Source organism: Gadus morhua, chromosome 16, assembly GCF_902167405.1.
Source record: "Gadus morhua chromosome 16, gadMor3.0, whole genome shotgun sequence".
In the NCBI taxonomy this organism is placed as follows: domain Eukaryota; kingdom Metazoa; phylum Chordata; class Actinopteri; order Gadiformes; family Gadidae; genus Gadus; species Gadus morhua.
In genome coordinates this window covers 33203241-33225937 of record NC_044063.1, presented here as the reverse complement: position 1 = coordinate 33225937, position 22697 = coordinate 33203241, and the positions used below count along the sequence as shown (strand labels likewise).

Sequence of the window (22697 nt, the reverse complement as noted above, 5' to 3'; positions counted from 1 at the left end):
AAAAGGCAATAGGACAAGTAAATTCAAATCATACACAAGTAAACCAGGTGTAGGCCACTATAATAAAGAAAATAACAAACTCATTAGGTTACTCATGATTAAAACATTTTTAAAGAATCAAGAAAGTCAACTGTCGAGACACCTCCCTCTGCTTGGCACAACAACATCACAGACAATACTGCATGACTCAGTTGGTTTTGAGTAGCAGTTGCAACAGAGTTATTTTCCAGTTGATGGCCACCGCAGGTGTGATGGGGGATGAGGATGAAAGTTCGTAGTAGGGCGTCAGGACAAACACAGACACAGTTCAGTTCAAGGACTCCTCCCAAGGACTCAACAAGTGTCCGTGTCTCCTGGATCTCCCAGGTACGATGAAACATGAAACAAAGAAAAAGTGCAGTATCAGTCATGGGGGAGGCATTGTCACAGCCTCCAACATTAATGATGATCAACTATGTTTGTAATTGTCTTAATGATTCGATAAACAATGAAAAATGATCATACAAAAATAAATCGCTTGATTCAAAAATGGTTATATCAGTAATCAGTAATCAGTCATCATAGTTCTCAATAAACCTTGTGTGAATGAATGAATGATTGAACCTTTGTTCAAAAATAAAACAAAACAAACAAAATGTTCTAAAGCTGAGCAGTTGTGTCAAGAAGGAACCAACATGAACTTAGATAGGCAGTGACAAAAGTCCTAGCATCTTTCGAAGACTAACCTCTTGTGAAAATAAAGGAATGAAAATAACAAACACTCAAACACTCCCTACTCTTCACCCCGTATCAGTTAGTTTGCGTGCCAAATCTAACAAGTGTCATTCCAAGTCGGTGTTATTGTTGGTTTCCGACACTGAATCGCATATGCGGCTGAGTTCTTCAACACTCTTCGCCTGTAACTTCTTCAATCGTTCCCTCATTTTGTCTGAGTGGTTTTCTTCCCCTACTCTCTCGTTGGAGCGGTCACGGTACATCTTTCGAGGGGCTTTACATTCTCTCATCCAGTGTCCAATTTGTCCACAGTTGTGGCATGGTCGAGGTTCTTTCTGTCTGTCTGACTGGGGGAATCGTCCTCTGTCCCTGTTGGACTGGGGGAATCTTTCTCGTTCCCTGGCTATTTCCTTCTTCTCGTCTGTGGTCTTCATGTGTGGTTGTATGTTGTCATCAAATCCTCCATAGAGTGACTCATTCTTAGTCACTGCTCCAGACCTCTCCTGGGAGAATTGTTGTTTTGGGGGGTTCGGATGTAGACATTGTTGTGGAAGAAAGGAATGTGGTGGGACAGGGGTGAATTGGGGAAATTGTTGTGGGGTCTGGGTCGCATCATAATTAGCATAGTCAGGTGGGGCAGATGGATTTCCCTTCTGTGGCACGTGGGGAGTACTGCAGATGACCGGGTACTCGCCTATAAAGCTGTTGATGTCTGAAAGAACACAGTGTCTCGACTCCTGTAAACCACCAGGGAAGATGTATTCCCCATCTGGGCCACACAATGGCAGTTTGGGGTACATGCAACCATAGGCTCCCAAGGTTCCTCCTCCTTTGCCTTGGTCACTCCCCTCAGAGGGCCCTGAGTCGAGGGGGTGGGCCGCTATCAGTCCTTCTCCGACTAGCGTCGTGTGTAGGTCTGTGAACTTCCTCTGCTCTTTGTTCCGAGTCGCTTCATCCTTGAACAAACGAATTTCGTCGGCAAGCAGTTTGATTTGCTCTCTAATTTTTTTTCAGAGCAGTTGTCTTTTCCAATTCATCTCTCTTTTTGTTACAGAGTCTCGCTAACTGAATAAAGATCAATCTCTCTAACCTCCACTTCAAAAACATCTTGTTCCTTTGGTTCAGATTGCTATCCTCTTCCTCCTCCTCTGCCTTCTTCCTGCCTTTACCTTTCGGCATTTTTTCTATCTTTTTCTATCTGTAAAGTAACTAAAACTAGCGACCAATCGCTGTTTAGAAAGAAACAAATAGACGCCTCCCACGGAGCTCGGTATGCCAACAACAGATGATGGCACACTTTTTCCCTCTTCGATTAAAAAAACAATACAGATGATTCCTCGGCGGGGATCAAAACAACATAGCACAAACAAAAAAACTCTAGCGATTCATGTAACCTCACCAGTGAATTCAATACAAATACGGTTTCACTCCTTGTCCGACAAGTCGTAAAACAAAAGCCCTGAGCAAACCAGACGTCTTAAGTTATATTCAGGACACGTATCAACATTGACAAACTAGCACAGATGAACAAATCACTTGAATGACATGCTATTACAATATTCTAGGACTCAATCCCAGCTCAAAGGCCTTATTCAACAAACAATATTCTAGGACTCAATCCCAGACCAAAGGCCTTATTCAACAAACAATATTCTAGGACTCAAACCCAGACCAAAGGCCTTATTCAACAAACAATATTCTAGGACTCAATCCCAGACCAAAGGCCTTATTCAACAAACAATCAATAGTTTCATATGCCGTATATTCAGTGATTATTACACAAACTCTTAATCACTAATACAGGTCCTCACTTCGTCAAGCTCTTAATGACACAACTTCATTACTCAGCAAATGTAGTGCAGCCTAATAGTAAAACAAATAATAATAATCACAGTTATGTGTGTGTAGATTATTTTAAGATTACTTTCTTGTTCTTTTCTCTTGGTCGAGAGTGTGGAATGAGATTCAGTCACCGTTGATTCCCACGTGGTGCATAGAGATGCGCTGGTTCAGCCGCGTTGTGGATGCGGGTCCCTCAGCAGGGCAGGCGCTGATCAGACGTTCCCAGGCAGGGCGCACGCTCTTCTCGGTCACAGGGCAATCTTCAGAGGCAATCGTCTTCTCACTCCTCTCTCTTCAAGACGGTGTCACGGCACCAAATGTTAGATTTCAGCTTATTTCTAAACTGTTCGGACAGACTCTGCGTTGTGTATTTTCAGTCGTAGTAGTAATTCTTGAAGTCGAAAACAAAGCAGCTTGACAGGTTGGATTAGAGGGTTGAATAGATGGTTTATTTTCCAGGAATACAGCGAGATACAGACTTAGGTTGAATAATCTAAAGTGGACCCGGTGGTCGATGACTTGTTCCTCGGCTGTCGAAACCCTCTACTCCTCGAACCAAAGGGTTGGGGCGAGTATTATACAAAAAGGGGATACATGAATAACACGTGAACAGACGCACTCTCAGCCTTGATAAGGTATTTGGCCCTGGCTATGTCCCGGAGGACCAGGTCGGTTCAACCTTGTTGAGACATAACAATGGCAGAATGTTAAGGATAACACCTTGTATCAGTATGAGAGGCCCTGGCCTGTTCCTAGACTAGAAATGTGAACAACAGAGAGACACTAAAATACACCAACATTCTACATAACACAAACTATAACAATAGGTCCCAGCACATTGGGCCCCTAATAACACTGACTGTAACAATAGGTCCTAGCACACTGGGCCCCTAATAACACTTACTATAATAATAGGTCCTAGCGCACTTCAGTGGGCTCCTAATAACACTAACTAAAACACTAACAATCGTATTTTATCCTGGGTAGGCCTTTTCATGTATGTATAATTGTGTGTATATCATTTATCTATCTGATGTGAACATATCTTTATGTAATATATTTCATGGTTGGCAGGTATTTTTATCTATTTATATAATCAGGTGATATATTTATAAAGATGTATATAATGCATAAAATGTGTATATAAATTGTGGTGATATATTTATAATCATGTATAAATTATGGATATAATGTGCATAAATATTGTGTTTCATGTAATATATTTATAATGATGTATAAGGTATTTATAATGAGGTGTAGTGTAAATGTATTACATTTGTACAATTTGCTGTGATTAATAATGATTAATCACTTTTACCTTTTTTCTAATCTTTAACAAAGATTAAAGCTCTTAATAATGGATATTAAAATTTAAAATGATGGAATTAATGTGGAATCAACACAAAGGAAGCCTTTAAATACAAATCCTATTGTTGGATGTTGATGCTCCCTGCCCTGTCACCCTCAAACTACGTGTCATCATCATCACTTTTTCCCTCTTGGCACACTAGTGGCCTTGGGGTGCTTATGACTGAATATAAATTGGTCCAGCACTCGCAGTGGGCAGCCGCAGTGTAGCGTCCGGAGAGCAGGTGGGGGTTTCAGGTGGAGGACACCTCATCCGTGGATGAGGACATAGGAGAGTGCTGCACAACTACTCCCCCCGCCCATATTTTTTGTGTACCGGTTGGGACTACTTACCACCCTGCGGTTACCGGTCCAACTCCTTAACCAGTAGGACACGGATGACCTAAGTGTGCATTCTAATAGTTCCTCTCCAGGTTGGTTATAAGAGGCGTCTCCTGATGATATCTCTCAGTCCGTCTATGATGACCCTTGACGGGTGATTTCTAGCTCTCCAGGTATCCAAAGCAGAAGTTACCTTCTCACTGACTGGTTAAGCACCAGGCTCCTGTCATTCAGGTCACGAAGCCCTGTAGTGTTTTGCTTTGGGGTGATAATCAGTCATCAATCAATCAATTCTGACTAATCAGTTCTGTGGTAATTATAAGGGAAGATTCCATCCGGAAATTGCACATGCAGCATCAGCAAACACCATGTTGCAAATAGAATAAGAGTTAAAAAAAGTATGAAGTATGAATATGTAAAAGTAAAAAAGGCTAAATGCTAAAAATATATATGCAGGGAAACATTATATAAGAAGGATAGTATACAAGCCAGACATGCAGGAGTGCTTAAACAATGCAAGAAAACAGTGTATCCAACATTCAAGTTGTGTTTGATACAGTGTTATGTAATTTATTGGGTGGTGGGTCAGGCCTGAGGGGTATTCCATCAACCAAGCTAAAGGCAAAGCCAGCCTGTTTCGCTTAGCCTCACTATTTTAAGCTAGAGTTGCGTTCCATCAACGTGTCTCAAGGGTATCTCCGCTAAGTAACCATGGCAATTTATCCGACCAAACTAACCTGGTCGGTACCAGGCCCCCATGAGCAGTGCATACTTACGTAATCCAGCAGTGCTCAGCGGCCAAGCCTGGTATTGCAGCTGTTTTAGCGGGCTGTGGACGGGTCCCTCGATTCATAGAGTCCCATAAGTAGATATCCCCGTTCACCCCAATACAAGTGGGGAACAGGAATGTGTCTCCGCAAAAAAAATCTGGATATCAATGTAGCCTCATAATTATCTTTATACCATGTACTGATAAAATTTAAGTTTTCTCTTTTCAAAACGCCACCTCAAGCGTTTTATTTTATTTATGTATTGTTTACAGGAGAAGGAGGAGTGGGCAGCTGTGGCCACGTTTATACGTAGCAGGGTATTTAGAGAAACAAATATTCCCCCCCCTCCGTTTTCAAAAATAACATTGTGCACACATCGTTTTCAAAAAAGTTGTAGTTTACATCAAAACGCATAAATACGCTGTCGAGCGCCATTATAACTATGCCAAACCTATGGGCGGCAGTGTAGGGAGAAGGATAAAGCCATGCAAGCCAATCAGAATCCTCAGAATCAACAACAACGAATAACACAAGCGTCTTCCTGTTCCTTTCAAACAAACAATATGGCGCGAGGTCCATTCGTGTGGACAGACAGCGAAGTGGAGTTACTCCTTAAGGTCGCTTTGCACAAACGTAAAAATGAGTTCCCCCTTAACAGCATGCATGATCGCCAAACAAACTGTAAACATCTGCTCATATGACGTTAAGCATTTCCTGGCGCATAATGTGACGCTTCGGAACCTAAAACCTTGTTTCAGCCTGTTGACACGACAACACATAACCGGCGTTTTCAGAAATCTCCACTTTGGCTGGTGTTTTTTAGAAATGATCGTTTTCTGTAATAAAAACAGCGTTTTCGTGTAAATGAGAGGCCAAACCGCGTGGAAATATCTGCGTTTTCGCTTCGTGTAAACGGGGCCACAAATGAGTCGTAGTGAAACCAATGTTGTTTTGGCCCGGCATAATAGTGTAATTTAGTGTAATTTAAAGATCACATATAGAGAATCATCAGGGGGGGTTATTAACTTATACTTCCATGGTTGGTAAACAATGCGACTGTGCTCGCTCAGACCTCTCGTTGATGATGCTACAATGCTAGACAACGAGAATATTTCTGCATCCGGCACGTCATGCACGAGGGAGTGGCTAGGCGCCCATGATGCGGAAGCAAACCTCTCCTTGATGTTCCTCTGCACCATTGAGCAGTTTTCATAGGAATGAATCGGCGACCATGTTTAGTCCGCTGTCCATGGTCGGTACCAGGCTAACTTTCAGGCTTACTTGAGCAGTGTTTCAGGGAAGTCCCATCTGTCGGAAACAAGTGTACCATCAGAAGGTTCCGCATGGTTCCATATGTTTTCTACGTCATTAAAGAAAAAGCTGCTCTGCTCTTGAATTAGGAGTTCTTGTGTCTGAGTGTGAGTTTGCGTGCATGCTATGCATAGGCTGAATCACAATCGTAGTCGTGGTGGCGAGGGGTTGCAGTTCGGTGGTCTGAGGATCTCGTCACTGCTTTTTGCAGATGATGTGGTCCTCATTGGATCATCGGCCTGTGACCTTCAGCACTCACTGGATCGGCTGGCGGCCGACTGTGAAGCGGCTGGGATGAGGATCTGCACCGCTAAATCTGAGGCCATGACTCTTAGCAGGAAACCGGTGGATTGCTTACTCCGGGTAGGAAATGAGTCCTTAGCCCAAGTGAAGGAGTTCAAGTACCTCAGGGTCTTGTTTGCGAGTGAAGGTACGATGGAGTGTGAGGTTGGCCGGAGAATCGGAGCAGCGGGGGCGGTAATGCGTTCGCTTTACCGCACCGTTGTTACGAAAAGAGAGCTGAGCCGCAAGGCAAAGCTCTCGATCTACCGGTCGATCTTCGTTCCTATCCCCACCTATGGTCATGAGGGTTGGGTGATGACCGAGAGGACGAGATCGCGGGTACAAGCGGCCGAGATGAGTTTTCTCAGAGGGGTGGCTGGCGTCTCCCTTAGGGATAGGGTGAGAAGCTCAGCCATCCGTGAGGAACTCGGATTAGAGCCGCTGCTCCTTTACTTAGAAAGGAGTCAGCTGAGGTGGTTCAGGCATCTGGTAAGGATGCCCACTGGGCGCCTCCCTTGGGAGGTGTTTCAGTCACGTCCAGTGGGGAGGAGACCTCTGGGAAGACCCAGGACTAGGTGGAGTGATTATATCTCAACACTGGCCTGGGAACGCCTCAGGATCGCCCAGTCAGAGCTGGTCAATGTGTCCCGGGAAAGGGAAGTCTTGGGCCCCCTGCTTGAGCTGCTCCCCCCGCGACCCGACCCCGGATAAGCGGATGAAGATGAGACGAGACAATCGTGTCAAAACAAATCAGATTGGCCAATACAAATTGACGATAAATTTAAATATATATATTTTTTTTATTCTGATTATTCATTTATCTGCATAGAGACGGAATCATTCTAGAGAGAATCACGATGCATCGAAGAATCGATTATTTTTCCCCCTCCTACTTACAATATCCCTAGAACCCAAATATAACTTGCAAAAACCCATGGTGAAGTTAATGTTAATATTACTGATAAGCCTTTGTCAAAATGACAAAGACAGTGCTGCATGGGAAATTGCAGCCACATAAATTCCATTCAGGTGAGTTTCTCGGCAGGCAGCAAAGATCACTTCTGTTGAGAAAAATACTATGGTCAGTCAATTTAGAATATTCAAATAAATGGAAAATAAATGGCATGAACAGTTTCTGATTTCTCGAGTAATCCTTCCTAATTTACTAATTAGGTGGGGATTGAACCCGGGACGACCGGGTGCAAGTCCGACACGTTACCTCAAGAATTTCTCCCTGATTTTTAATCTTCGGTCAGCATTACATTTAAATATGTTACGCTTAATGCTACTTATTCATTAAAAAGATCGGCGATTTTATTGCCAGGCAGCCTCCCTGTTTTTTTTAATGGTTACGGCATTCCCATTTTGAGTTATTATATGCTTTTACTCCTCATAGACCTCCGCAAGCAGCTTTTGTTCGCCCCTGGAACAGATCCCGCTTGATCCTTTTCGGACATTTGATCCATGATTCGACATTCACGGTTCGTAATCCATGGTTACCTAAGCCTGGCTTGAACTAACCTGAGCAAGGCGCGGCTGAACCGGGGTGATGGAACAGCTTTAGCCTCAAGTGGAAGTTGGCGTTAGTTCTAACCAGGTTTAATCAACTAAGCGCCGCTTTCGTTAGCGACTTTGATGGAATACCCCTCTGGGCGTTCAAGCTAGTTTTGGTCACCAGGTGACAACAATAGGCTTGATTACTGGGCGGTGCTAAGTCTGAGCTTGGTTGTACACTTAAAGGCTTGTCATAGTTCGCGTCAGCTGTAGCGTCAGGACCCTCCAAACAAAGACTAAGGGAGTCTCTGCGGGAACCCCTCAAGCAAGACCTAGGAAGCTTGCTGGGCAAGCCAAGTTGCTATGTGCCATACCTCAATTATCGTCAGGATATCCACCCGGAGAAGACACCACCCTTGATCTCCTGCTTCGCACAGCAACCCTTCCAATCTGTGCCACCCATTGCTCTCTACCTACATTGACCTCGAAGTGATGTGAGGACTCTGGAACGGCCAATCTGCAGTCAAGAAGGCCGACTCCATCTCGGCCTACACATCCCTCATGACTCTCCACTTTCTGGCCCTTACAGAGACTTGGATCTCTCCTGAGAACTCTGCCACTCCTGCTGCCCTCTCCACCGGCTACTCGTTCTCACACAACCCAAGACCATCGGGGTGAGGAGGAGGGACTGGAATCCTCATCTCGCTAAAGTGGTCCTACCAGGTTCTTCCACTGGAACCCTTAACCAGATCTGCATTTGAAGATGGATGCCTTTCTCAGGTTATATCCAGGAAATGGCACCCCACTTGATGGGGTGCACTCACCTGAAATAACCAACTTTTGCCACTTTTGACTTAACACTCACACACCTCATATTGTAACAACCCGACGTAACCTCAAATCTCTCTCTCCCTCTAAATTTGCCTCAACTGTCCTGTCTTCAAAACCATCAACTTTCGACAGAGGAAGCCTCCAACACCATGCTAACCTCCGGCAGAGAAAATGGAAGAGATCAGACTGTCCTAATGATATATCTCAATACCTTCACCTCCTCTCAGACTTCACCTCCACTGTGTCAACAGCCAAATCTGTCTTCTACCAGACCAAAATCAACTCCTCCGCCTCCAACCCCAGGAAACTATCCTACCTCACTCCTGATGACTTTTTTTTACCCCCTTTTTTACCCCTCCTCTTTCACCACTACCACCATCCTCCTACACCCTATCACCACTACTGTTTTTTATCCACTTTATCCCTCTCTCCTCCGAAGATGTCAACAGAATAGTTACGTCTAACCACGCCACCTTCTGCCCCCTTTACCCGATCCCCTCCTAACTCCTCCAGGCCGTCTCGAGCGACATCCTGCCATTTTTCACCCCCTTATCAACTCCTCCCTCACCTCAGGCCTTGTTCCAGCATCCTTCAAGACTGCCAGAATAAAGCTGCTCCTCACGAAACCGACCCTTGACACCACCGACATCCAGAACTGCATAAAGATATGTCTTCGTTCAGTCCTTTCTAAAACAGTGGAACAGGCCATCTCTAACCAACCTCCTCCTGTCGCTCACAAAACAATCAGCTTGACCCTGATAAGTCAGGCTTCAAGACTGCACACTCCATTGAGACAGCTCTCCTCACGGTGACCGTGTCACTCTGGGCTGCCAGAGCCTTGTCCCTCTCATCGGTTCTCATTCTCCTCGACTTGTCCGCGGTGAACCCTCAGATCCTCCTCGCCACTCTTGCCAACTCTGCATCGCTGACTTTGCTCTATCCTGGTTCACATCATACCTGACCAATCCTAAATGTAGCAGAGTAATGCTGTTGCGCTAGATTGCAAGCAGAGACTCTTGTTTTGAGTTACATTACTAGATGTGCAGAGGTCTCTTATTTTGAAGGAGCAGAGTGGCCAAACTAACGGAAGTTGGGTAGCAAGGTTGTTTGCGCTCTCTTTGTTTCCTGACTTTGCAAGAGAATGTTCCAGCACAAGTTGTTATCCAAGAGACAGAAAGGATTCAAAAGAGGTACATCCACGGCTCTCCAACTCCTCAAGGTACTGGACCAATGGACTCAAGCAATAGATGATGGCCTATGCACAGACATTATATACATGTACTTACAAAAAGCATTCAACGCCGTCCCACTCAGACGACTGCTCAATAAGATCGAGAGCTACGGCATCGGAGGCATAGTTGTGTAGCATCTTATCCTAGCTATCTTTGTTGTATATGGGGAATGGGTTGACTTAGGGATTGTTAGTGCTTGGCATTTGGATCTGTGAACATCTTTAAGGTACCGATAGTGATATATTGTTTCACTTTCTTATGATAAAGTGTACTTATTGTAAGTTGCTTTGGAAAAAAAGCGTCTGCTAAATGCCCAAAATGTAAATGCATATAATGTTTATGTATATTGTGTTTCAGGTGACATATATATGATGCATATATGTATATAATGTCTATATAATGTTTACGTATATTATGTTTCAGGTGACATATATATGATGCATATATGTATATAATGTCTATATAATGTGTATATATATTGTGTTTCAGGTGACATATATATGATGCATATATGTATATAATGTCTATATAATGTGTATATATATTGTGTTTCAGGTGACATATATATGATGCATATATGTATATAATGTCTATATAATGTGTATATATATTGTGTTTCAGGTGACATATATATGATGCATATATGTATATAATGTCTATATAATGTGTATATATATTGTGTTTCAGGTGACATATATATGATGCATATATGTATATAATGTCTATATAATGTGTATATATATTGTGTTTCAGGTGACATATATATGATGCATATATGTATATAATGTCTATATAATGTGTATATATATTGTGTTTCAGGTGACATATATATGATGCATATATGTATATAATGTCTATATAATGTGTATATATATTGTGTTTCAGGTGACATATATATGATGCATATATGTATATAATGTCTATATAATGTGTATATATATTGTGTTTCAGGTGACATATATATGATGCATATATGTATATAATGTCTATATAATGTGTATATATATTGTGTTTCAGGTGACATATATATGATGCCTATATGTATATAATGTCTATCTAATGTGTATATATATTGTGTTTCAGGTGACATATATATGATGCCTATATGTATATAATGTCTATATAATGTGTATATATATTGTGTTTCATATATGTATATAATGTCTATATAATGTGTATATATATTGTGTTTCAGGTGAAGAAAGCGTTCTTTGCTCTGGTTGCCAACGGCGTCCGTGCAGCTCCTCTCTGGGACAGCAAACTGCAGGTGTTTGTAGGTGAGCTGTCTGTCTGCCTGCCAGCCTGCCAGCTGTCTGGCTGTCTATCATAATTCGGTGGGTATGTATTTGCCTGTGTCCATAGGTATGCTGACCATCACAGACTTCATCAACATCCTGCAGCGTTACTACACATCTCCCCTGGTGAGTCGTCACTCTAGGACCTTTGAGATGAAGAACCAACGCAACCAAATCATTAGAACTAACACAGTGCAGTTAGCATAATGACGCTGGTTACCATGGTGACGGTGGTTCCCTTACTGATGGTTGTGGTTACCATGGTGATGGTAGTTAGCATAGTGATGGTGGTACCATGCTGATGGCAATTACCTTGGTGATGTTGCTTACCATGGTGATTGTAGCAGGAGTGATAGTGATGTTTACCATAGTGATGGTTGATACCATATTGGTAGGGATGGTTATTATTGTGATAATCCTTACCATAGTGATGGTGGTTACCATAGTGATGGTGTTGGCAAAACATAGTGATGTCGGTGTTTACCATGGTGATGTTGGTGGTTACTATAGTGATGGTGGTTACCATAGTGATAGTGGTGGTTACTATAGTGATGGTGGTGGTTATTATAGTGACGTGATGGTGGTGGTTACCAATGTGATAGTGGTGGTAAACATAGTGATAATGGGGGTTACCATGGTGATAATGGTGGTTACTATGGTGATGGTGGTTACCATGGTGATGGTGGTGGTTACCATGGGGATGGTGGGGGATACCATAGTGATGGTGTTGGTTACTATAGTGATGGTGGTTACCATGGTGATGGTGGTGGTTACCATGGGGATGGTGGGGGATACCATAGTGATGGTGTTGGTTACTATAGTGATGGTGGTTACCATGGTGATGGTGGTTGTTACCATGGGGATGGTGGTGGTTAAAATAGTGATAATGGTGGTTACCATAGTGATGGTGTTGGTTAGTATAGTGATGGTGGTTACCATGGTGATGATGGTGGTTACCATAGTGATGATGGTGGTAAACATGGTGATGGTGGTAGTTACTATAGTGATGGTGGTTACCATGGTGATGTTGGTGGTTACCAAAGTGATGATGGTGGTTACCATAGTGATGTTGGTGGTTACCATAGTGATGATGGTGGTTACCATAGTGATGGTGTTGGTTACCATAGTGATTGATTTGTTTTCCAGGTGCAAATCTATGAGCTGGAGGAACACAAGATCGAGACATGGAGAGGTCAGAAAATACTAAATACCCCCAGTTACTAGTTGCCTGTAAATAGTTCTGGTAACTAGGGGTGTAACAGTTCAGGTAAGTCACGGTTTGGTTCCCTTCAGTGTTTTAAGTTCTTGTTTGGGAGGTTCCAGGTTTGGTGTGTTTCTTGTTTTGATTCACTGACCGCTGCTTGGCGGTGCCAGACTCTACCCACTCCATTCTCTACTTATGTTCTCTACTGACGATCACTCAGCGCATCAAGCACTGATCTATACCCATCCTCCCTTTTACTGGCTGTGTATATAATAAAGTATAATGAGTCCTGCTAATTTAAAGTATCTGTAATAACTAGCAATACCAGAGGTATTCACTGGCATCCACGCGCAACCTATCCCAGCGGACGCCCTTTTCAAGTGAATAGCGCACACTCACACTCAAGACACACAGAGAGACAGGCCCAGTCAGGCTTGCAGAGAGACACACAAACTATATACACATGTTAAGGGAGGGTCCCTCAATGTTCCTTGTAAGTTTCATGTTCCTTCCTCCTTCTTACGTTGACCTGCAATGGAAATGGAGCATAAGTGCTTAGCTTAGCATTTTTTTGCGAATACAGTCAAGTCCATAGATCATGCTCATCCAAACTGATTTGTATTTGAAGCTATAGTTCTGAAAAATACGATTTTTGAAGGTTTTCCAAAATTCTCACTGTACAGCAAAATATGTCTTGACAGACATTATAAGTCCAAGAGGCAAACATTTCCAGCATGCAAAATAGGGCATGTACACCAAAGTTCAGAATTTTAAATACATTTTTAGGCTATCTCCCCCAAATTTGTGGGACTGGACGTGAGACAGTAGATATAGGCATTACCAATCCGGAATAATAGCCAACCGCTAGAATAACTGTGAGGCATACTCTGTGAATACTTAATTACATGCCTGATAAAAATAAGGCGTCAATTCTTTTTCTCTACCCTTCCGATTTCCGTCCGTCCCAAACTGTAGAAATGTATACAGTGAAGCATCCAGTTTGATGAGGTTCTGACTGTTAAACCCCTGCCAGTCACTAGTAGGTAGATCATCTACATCACTTTACCTTCATTTGATTTAAATGACCCATTATTTACCCTAAAGTTCATATTTTAGCCTGTCTGTCTGTCTGTCTGTCTGTTTTACAGAGATCTATCTGCAGTACTCTGTCAACAGTCTGATCAGCATCTCCCCTGATGCCAGGTAAGACAGACAGACAAACAGGGAGAAAGATCAGCAGACTGACACCATGCTACATCATTTCCTTCTTCTCTCAAACGTATTCCTTACTGTTATACTCCATACTGTGAACATCTGCACATTTTGTTGAAAAATATAGTAACTTAAATTGTTTAATACATTTGCTCTACATATTTGACATGTTGTGTTTATATCAGTCCCTCCAGTAAAACGTGATTAGGCGATCGCATAATTAAATGCATAATCAGCCAAAGTCTGCATATTCATGCGGGGGCCGCATTTTTTCAAATATGCCGCGCAAAATATGCAGGGCTTGCCTGATTTCGTAATCCCCGCATTTTCGTTGCAAAAAAGTCACATATATCTTAGCAGAAAGATGAAAAAATGTTGCGTTTACTTCACACAAGAGCAGCCATTTCCCCCTGTTGCCATGGGAACGTTATGAAGTGACGTAAGTCATCAAAAAGCTGCATTTTTTGCAAGTTCCTGAAAATTTTGCAAGTTCCCGCAATTTCATTGCATAAATATGCAGCATATTTCATCGCATTTTTTAAGAAAACGTGCCGCATAATCATGGATTTTTGGCCACATAATCACAAAATAACGCCGCATTTTTCTGGAGGGACTGTTATATGGTTAATGTTAATATTTGTATATATATATAATTATATATTTTTTACTATGTTAATTGTTAGGCACAAAAAGCCCTACAAAAGATTTGTAGGCCTAGGTGTGAAGCCTACGACGCAATAAGGCACTTTCCGATTCTCTGCAGTCTGTTTGAGGCCGTCTACTCTCTGCTGAAGCATAAGATCCACCGGCTTCCGGTCATTGACCCATTGTCTGGCAACGTTCTACACATTCTCACCCACAAACGCATACTCAAGTTCCTTTACATCTTCGTAAGCCACCCGTCTCTTAGCATGACCAGGGAAATACCCCTGTCTATTAGCATGACCACCAGGGAACTACCCCTCTATATTAGCATGACCAGGGAACTACCCCTCTCTATTAGCATGACCAGGGAACTACCCCTCTCTAATAGCATGACCAGGAAACCACCCCTCTCTAATAGCATGACCAGGGAACCACCCCTCTCTATTAGCATGACCAGGGAACTAACCCTGTCTATTAGCATGACCAGGAAAATACCCCTGTCTATTAGCATGACCACCAGGGAACTACCCCTCTATATTAGCATGACCAGGGAACTAACCCTGTCTATTAGCATGACCAGGGAACTACCCCTCTCTAATAGCATGACCAGGGAACTACCACTCACTATTAGCAACCAGTAGACACTGGCTGCTTCCTAAGCCCAAGTGTCTCCTCTCTCCTCTGTCCTGAGGGCTCTCTATTTCCTAAGCTGTCTCCTCTCTCCTCCGTCCTGAGGGCTCTCTGCTTCCTAAGGTGTCTCCTCTCTCCTCTGTCATGAGGGCTCTGTTTCCTAAGGTGTCTCCTATCTACTGAGGTGTGGTCTTTCTCCTCTTTCCTCAGGGTTCTTTGCTTCCTAAGCCTCGGTTCCTTCAAAAGAGGATCCAGGAGGTGGCAATTGGGACATTTAAGGAAATCGCCACTGTGCTGATCTCGGCCACCGTCTACGATGCCCTGTCTGTGTTCGTAGAGCGACGGGTGTCTGCTCTACCGGTGGTCGACCAAAAAGGTTCTCCTCCCTAGAGAAACCTCTGCTGTAAAACATCTAGGTTTACTGTCGGCATATCAAACGATTTAGTTTATATATGTATTGCAGTATTATTTTGGTAACTTGGTGGCGGTCATTGCCCAGGGTTGTTTATGAAGACAGATTCAGGTCCACCACGGATACAGCCACACCCTCCACCTTTGTACAACCATCGATAAAATCACAAACTAAAGGTCAAGTAAGAACCAGACAATTGTTGGTGAGGAGACTAGATACATGAGTCAGAAGAGACCAGATACATAAGTGAGAGTCAGAGGAGACAAGATACATGAGTCAGAGGAGACCAGATACATTAGTCAGAGGAGACCAGATACATGAGTCAGAGTCAGGAGCCCAGATACATGAATCAGAGTCAGGACCCCAGATACATGAGTCAGAGGAGACCAGATACATGAGTCAGAGAAGCCCAGATCCTACATGAGTCAGAGTCAGAGGAGACCAGATACATGAGTCAGAAGAGACCAGATACATGAGTCAGAAGAGACAAGATACATGAATCAGAGGAGACCAGATACATGTGTCAGAGTCAGAGGAGAGAGATACATGGGACAGAGGAGGCCCCTCACCCCGGGGCCTTGTTGATGAGCGGGACCGGGGCTTTGTTGCTGAGGGGGACCGGGGCCTTGTTGTTGAGGGGGACTGGGGGGGACCAGGGCCTTGTTGTTGAGGGAGACTGGGGCCTTGTTGGTGAGGGGGACCAGGGGGACCAGGGGGACCGGGGCCTTCTTGGTGAGGGGGACCGGGGCCAGAGCCCCGTCAGTCAAAAAACCTTCTGGTACACTTCTTAAATGTCCACACAACCGGTTTCCGGAGTTTTCATTTCTGCTTATCGGAGTTAAAGGCTAAACCAGCCATTACAACCTTCTTCTTGGTGATAGGCTTCTTCAATCGATCGTTGAAGCGCCCTTACAGTCCTGGATGACCTTTAGACTGGTTCATCTTGACCTATGTTTCTTTAATCAAACCAGGTACACGTTTGTTGATGATTGATGATGTTACCTTACTTATTGGCACCTTGAAGCTGATAAGAACAATTTGACCATGCCATTTTGGGTTATGGGTTATTGAGTTTCATAACCGAAGCTTAAAGTGGTCAGGAGATATTCCTGGCCAAAGTGAGCATAAACTAACGATTATACCAACGGATCTTCACCTCAGTCTAAGAACCTAGGGTCTATTGGGAGTTTAGTTTTTTTCTCAAAATTAAATATATAATATAATAATTCAGACACATAAAATAAATGGCCAGAGATGTATCAAAGTCTTGTAGGGTTCCCAGCTTCTCTTACTCAAACATTTCAAGAATCAGCTATGTAACTTTCTACCTGTCTGGCTGTCTCTCTCTCACCAGGGAAAGTTGTGGCTCTGTACTCACGCTTTGATGTTATCGTAAGTGTCAATCTATACCATAGCTGGCTAGAATATGAAAGTGTGTGTCTGTATTTATAATATAACTAGCACGATAACATGATGGTCTTTAGTGAAGCTAGGCTGAAGTAGTGGTGTAAAGTGAAGCTAACACGTGTGTGGGTTCTTTGATTGATCAGAATCTAGCAGCCCAGAAGAGTTACAACAACCTGAACATGAGCATGCAGGAGGCACTGGCAAGCAGGTCCTGCTCGATGGAGGGGGTCCTCAAGTGTTACCCCTACGAGACCCTGCAGACCATCATAGACCGCATCGCTAAGGCTGAGGTATTCAACATGTATATGCACATATGTCAATATATATATATAATCATATATTTGCATGAATATAAACATATATAACTATCTAATCTCAAAACTGTCTTTTAATTGTGTGAAAATTGTATGTTTTTCTTTGTATAAAAATGAATGTATTTGTTTGTTTTGTGCTGCCCTCTTGGCCAGGGGGGTATACCACGAACCTCGCTGAACATACCCAGGCTTTCTTGGGAAAACCTGGCTCGACAGAGCCGCAACTCGCAATCAGAGTTAAATGGTACCACGAAGCTCACTTTAGATTCAATTAGTTGAACCAGGTTTTCCGCTTTAGGTTCAATGCGCGTTCACATAAAAGGGGCGTTTATCGCGTCATTTGACTCACCCTTACGCAAAAAGAATCGAGCGAGAGCGGTGTATTTCACCCAAGGCGAGCAGTGAATTATTATGAACTCCTACGCGGGATTCAAAGTTCAAGTTCATCACAGCCAAGGGGAACACGGTTGCCCATAATATGGCTAGGGTGGCATGCTGGCAAAAAATAGCCTACTGTGTTAATTCATAAATGAAATGATTCTGCATATTGTCTAAAAATATCATGTATTATCATGCGTTTTACCCCCATATGTGGTGCCAGCACACTCCTACGAACATGGGGCCAAGTCAAAAGAGAGCATCTGAATTTGGTCAGAAAATGCCAAGGGATCAGTTCTGTCCCGAAAAACCCTCTGTCTCCGGAGAGACGCCTGTACGATAAGTGCGCCGAGGTCCACGGTAACACCCAAAAATGGTGACGCCATTGTCGGAGGAGGGGCTAGGAAGCTGCGCACGCCGATTTAAGTAGCCGGTCTCCGGCTAGACTAAGCCGAAAAGCTGCTCCCGACCAGGTTTGGTTGCGAGCATAAGTCACCATGGTGATACAGCGACGCTTAAAGAGATCGACTTTCGTGGTACAGCTAACCCAGGCTTTCAGCTCCACATACCTCGCTAACCCTCTAATCGAGCTTCGTAGTACAGGCCCCTGTGCCCTATACCACGAAGCTCGCTGAACATACCCAGGCTTTCTTGGGAAAACCTGGCTCGACAGAGCCGCAACTCGCAATCAGAGTTAAATGGTACCACGAAGCTCACTTTAGATTCAATTAGTAGAACCAGGTTTTCCACTTTAGGTTCAGTGCGCGTTCACGTGAAAGGGGCGTTTTTTGCGTCATTTTTCTCACCTTTACGATAGATCAAGCAGTCTATATGAGTATAAGTGAAAAGATTCTGCATATTGTCTGTAAAGTAACTATGCCAAATGCAGAATTGTTCGCCATTAATCCAATAGAATGATGATGATTTAAAAATGCATAAGCAACGTCCATCCTGCCTTATTCTATAATTTAGGGAATTCACTTTAAATACACCCTCAGAAATGTATCGCATGTTTTCGACCGCTGAGAGGTAGCGGCTGTAGCGTAGTGGATTAGTATAAGACCCGAACGCCAGCGACCGGGGTTCAAATTCGCTGGTCTATCATCATGCATTTTACCCCCATAGATGTGGTGCCAGCACGGCCTTGAAAATATGGGTTCAAGTTCGAAATAAGCACAAAAATATAATTCCATAAGCTTTAGTGAATAAGTATTCCATATGCATGAGAATTAGGACTTTTTAAGCTTCACATAAATTCGCGTCACTTGGGAGTCGAACCGCCCGCGCAGAAATTCAAGACTGACGCGCTACCTCCACTCTAGCATCTGTCACTGAGACACACTGCGCAACAGTAATCATTGTCTACATAAGGTCCAAAAGGACGATCAAATAACGAACACCCTCTGATGAGAATCTGTATCTCTCATGTAGAACCCCAATTTCGTTGTTTGCACAATGACAATAAAGTCTGAAATCTGAATATCGTCAGACAATGCCAAGGGATCGGTTCTGTCCCGTAAAACCCTTGTCTCCGGAGAGACGCCTGTACGAGAAGTGCGCCGGGGTCCACGGGAACACCCACAAATGGTGACGCCATTGTCAGAGGAGGGGCTAGGAAGCTGCGCACGCATTTAAGTAACCGATCTCCGGCTAGACTAAGCCGAAAAACTGCTCCCGACCAGGTTTGGTTGCGAGCATAAATCACCATGGTGATACATCGACGCTACAAGAGATCGACTTTCGTGGTACAACTAACCCAGGCTTGGAGCTCAACATACCTCGCTAACCCTCTAAGCGAGCTTCGTGGTACAGGGCTCCGGTCTCTCTTGGACAAGGGATTTTAAATCTCAATGAGTCTTTTACCTTGTTCAATAAAGGTTTAACAAGATCAAATAAAGTATTACAATGTGATTCAGGTGCATCGGCTGGTGCTGGTGGACAGTAAGGATGTGGTCCAAGGGATCGTGTCTCTGTCTGACCTCCTCCAGGCATTGATACTCAACCCTGCAGGTATCCATGCCTTCCTCTCCTGTTTACCTGGTCACATACTCAACACCTGTTCAGTTATAAACACCTGTGCATGATTTAGCGCCTGTTCGGTATGTACACCAGTTTATATACAACACCTGAATAAACCAGAATAAACATGTGTAGCTAATCTGTTATGAGCCCCGTAAATCTCAAGCAATGCTTTGAGGAATCTCTGATCTCTGATCTTCCATCATGTCCTCCATGATCAGGGTGCATTTCGTCTTAAAACAATTTGGGACAGCAAATGAGGAGATCATAGAGTCTTTTTTGCATTAGTTGGTGGCCTATCTGGTTTGCTCTTGTCTTCTCTGCCCTCTAGTGGTCGTGGTTGGAACATATGACAGTGTCTATTCCCCATGTCTGGTGAGCTTTGTGTTCTTCCTTTTTTTACAGACATATATGTTCCTTAGCATTGTGAAGTTGGAGACTAGCATTAGAACCAAGCACCGCGTCTTGGTGGGGCGGTAGTTGAAACCTTCCCATGACATGGGGGAAGAGAAGAGTGTGTGAAGAAGAAGCTTTCGTGGGCTGACCTGGATGTGTCTTTGAGCAAGGCATTAGTTGGCAGACTGGCGGAGGTAGGCGCCAACCTCAAGAGCTCAGGGTGAAAAGCCAACTCTCCATGAGCTCCAACCCAGTAGATGCAGGAGATCTGTACTCCTGATGTCTTACCAATGAAGGATGAAGAACTTGATGTGATAAAACTCCTGCGCTGGCACCTCTACCATGAACTGGATGTCGTATTGCTGTCCACTGGGCTTGGTCAAAGATGAAGACCTCTTGTTTTACTATAAAATGATCAATGTAATTTCACCAAAGTATCAACACTCTAATAAACACGATCAATGTTGGATTTCTTGTTTGTGTTGTGGGGATACCTGAAGCATAACTAGGGATACCTGAAGTTAGCAGGTATAGCTTATTATACCTTCATGTAGCAGGAATAGCTTATTTATAGCAATCATGATTAAATAAAAATTATAATAAGGTAATAATAATAAGCTTTATTTATATAGCCCCTTTCATAGCATGAAATGCACCTTAAAGTGCTTTACAAGAGATACAATGAACATCAATAACGCATGTTTTATTATATAAGGGTTAGCTAACCCTATGTATATATATATATATATATTAGTGCTGTCAAGCGATACAAATATTTCACTCAGGATTGATCAGGATTAATCACGAGTAATCGCGATTAATCGCAATCTTTTTTTCTATGCTATATATCCCTTGATTTCACGCGTTTATCTGCTTATAACTGTATATATATATATATATATATATATATATATATATATATATATAAGATAATAAAAACGGTCTCAAAATTTAAAAGGTTGAATTAACAAAAAGCAAGAGAATAAAAAAAACATTTGGTTCCTTGTCTTTGTACTTCTGACGTGCGTAAGAGCAGAAAGAGCTTCACCGTGCTTTTTGTAACTTGTTTTATGGGACGTTATGAAAGTCTGCACGTAAGGGTACAATTTGGAACAAAGATTAGCAGTCACAGATATATGAATGTACTATCCATAAGCCTTATTAATAAACAAAATAATTGTATAATAAATTGTCAACGGTACAAGGAGGCAGTGTGATGAGGCTCAACATTTAAGGGATAACATGTTATTCCTGCCACTAGGAGCAGAAACAACAGCCAAAGACCTAGTTTGATGACGTCGTCAGACCTAGTTTGATGAGGTAGTTTATAGCTTTAGGTAAATGCATGTGGGGTAGTTTACAGCTGTAGATAATGTTAGGTGGGGTAGTTTAGAGCTGTAGATAATGTTAGGTGGGGTAGTTTACAGCTGTAGGTAATGTTATGTTGGGTCTTGAAATGCGCTTCGCTTTGCGTTTTCCACCACTCCGTTCTGCTTGGCTCGACTGTTGCGGCTGCGGTAGGCCCGCCGTCTCCGGACTAAATTGACCGGGCAAAGAGAGGAAGAAACTGCGTGCCACACCTGTTCCCAATCGCCTAATAAACTGTGCTCTTAACCCACTACAATCACCCTTATGCTGCAAATCCACACAAGTCACTGCAATCATACACACACTTCACATCTATACAGGCTGTAAGAGCCAATATTCCAATATTTGATTTATAATAAATCTTTATTTTAAAATGATTAAAAGCTGCATACAGTGATTTCATGTTAATTCATGTGAGTGTGTAAAATCTGTAAATCTGATAAAATGCACAATTTAGCGATGTGAATATGTTATTTTCTATATTTTGGGATTTTTACGTAGCAACGGCGGTGATGTAATTTAGTTTGGACTCTGACATTGATGGAAGCTACACAGTTTTTTGACCGTGCGTAAGACTATGCATTATACCGTGTGAAGACGTGTATTTTGTAAGTGGTACAGAGGATGAAAAATTTGACGGAATGCCACTACACAGGCATTCCTTCAAAACAGAACCACAGTTTGAGCAATCAGAGAGGGGCTCGTAACGAAGAAAGGCAAATTAACTGTTTTGCTTCGGCCACTCAATGTGCTATGTATCCTCATCCTCTGTACCACTTGTTGGAGTCAACTAACAGTGTTTGCAATGTGAGCGAAAGACAAGACAATGTTCCTTAGTTTTAAAATGGTTACTTGAAAGTCTTCAAAACAAAATACACGTCTTCACACGGTATAATGCATAGTCTTACGTACGGTCAAAAAACTGTGTAGCTTCCATCAATGTCAGACTCCAAACTGAATTACATCACCGCTGTTGCTACGTAAAAATCCCAAAATATAGAAAATAACATATTACCCCATAAAACGAATTACCCCATTCTGATTGACGATAAAAAGTTATACATTTTAAACTTGTGCATGTTTCCGCACGTCAAAAACTTTATGCCTGTCTACACTTCAAACTTGTGCATGTTGCAGAAAATGTGAAACAGCGAACCCTGTGGTCACAGTTTACGGTGGATAACAGAATAAGGTTGAACACCAGCATGCACCTGCACCCTGGCAGTGAGTCTGGATCTGGTGGGTCACAGCC

At 42.9% G+C, this 22697-nt stretch overlaps 1 protein-coding gene across 3 annotated transcripts in view; it reads left to right on the top strand.

The window, feature by feature from the left end:
- prkag3b (protein kinase, AMP-activated, gamma 3b non-catalytic subunit) overlaps positions 1 to 20544 on the top strand; it is a 38654-nt gene extending 18110 nt beyond the window's left edge. For 2 of the 3 annotated variants that reach the window (XM_030381985.1, XM_030381987.1), the window contains exons 4-13: positions 11361 to 11442; positions 11528 to 11586; positions 12607 to 12652; positions 13813 to 13867; positions 14640 to 14766; positions 15362 to 15527; positions 16918 to 16955; positions 17114 to 17260; positions 19579 to 19672; positions 20087 to 20544. In XM_030381985.1, the coding sequence (XP_030237845.1) occupies positions 11361 to 11442; positions 11528 to 11586; positions 12607 to 12652; positions 13813 to 13867; positions 14640 to 14766; positions 15362 to 15527; positions 16918 to 16955; positions 17114 to 17260; positions 19579 to 19672; positions 20087 to 20103 (831 nt within the window). In that variant the 3' untranslated portion in view covers positions 20104 to 20544. The remainder of the gene's footprint in view (positions 1 to 11360; positions 11443 to 11527; positions 11587 to 12606; positions 12653 to 13812; positions 13868 to 14639; positions 14767 to 15361; positions 15528 to 16917; positions 16956 to 17113; positions 17261 to 19578; positions 19673 to 20086) is intronic. The other variant, XM_030381986.1, reaches the window with a different exon arrangement.
- Positions 20545 to 22697: the final 2153 nt, after the last annotated feature.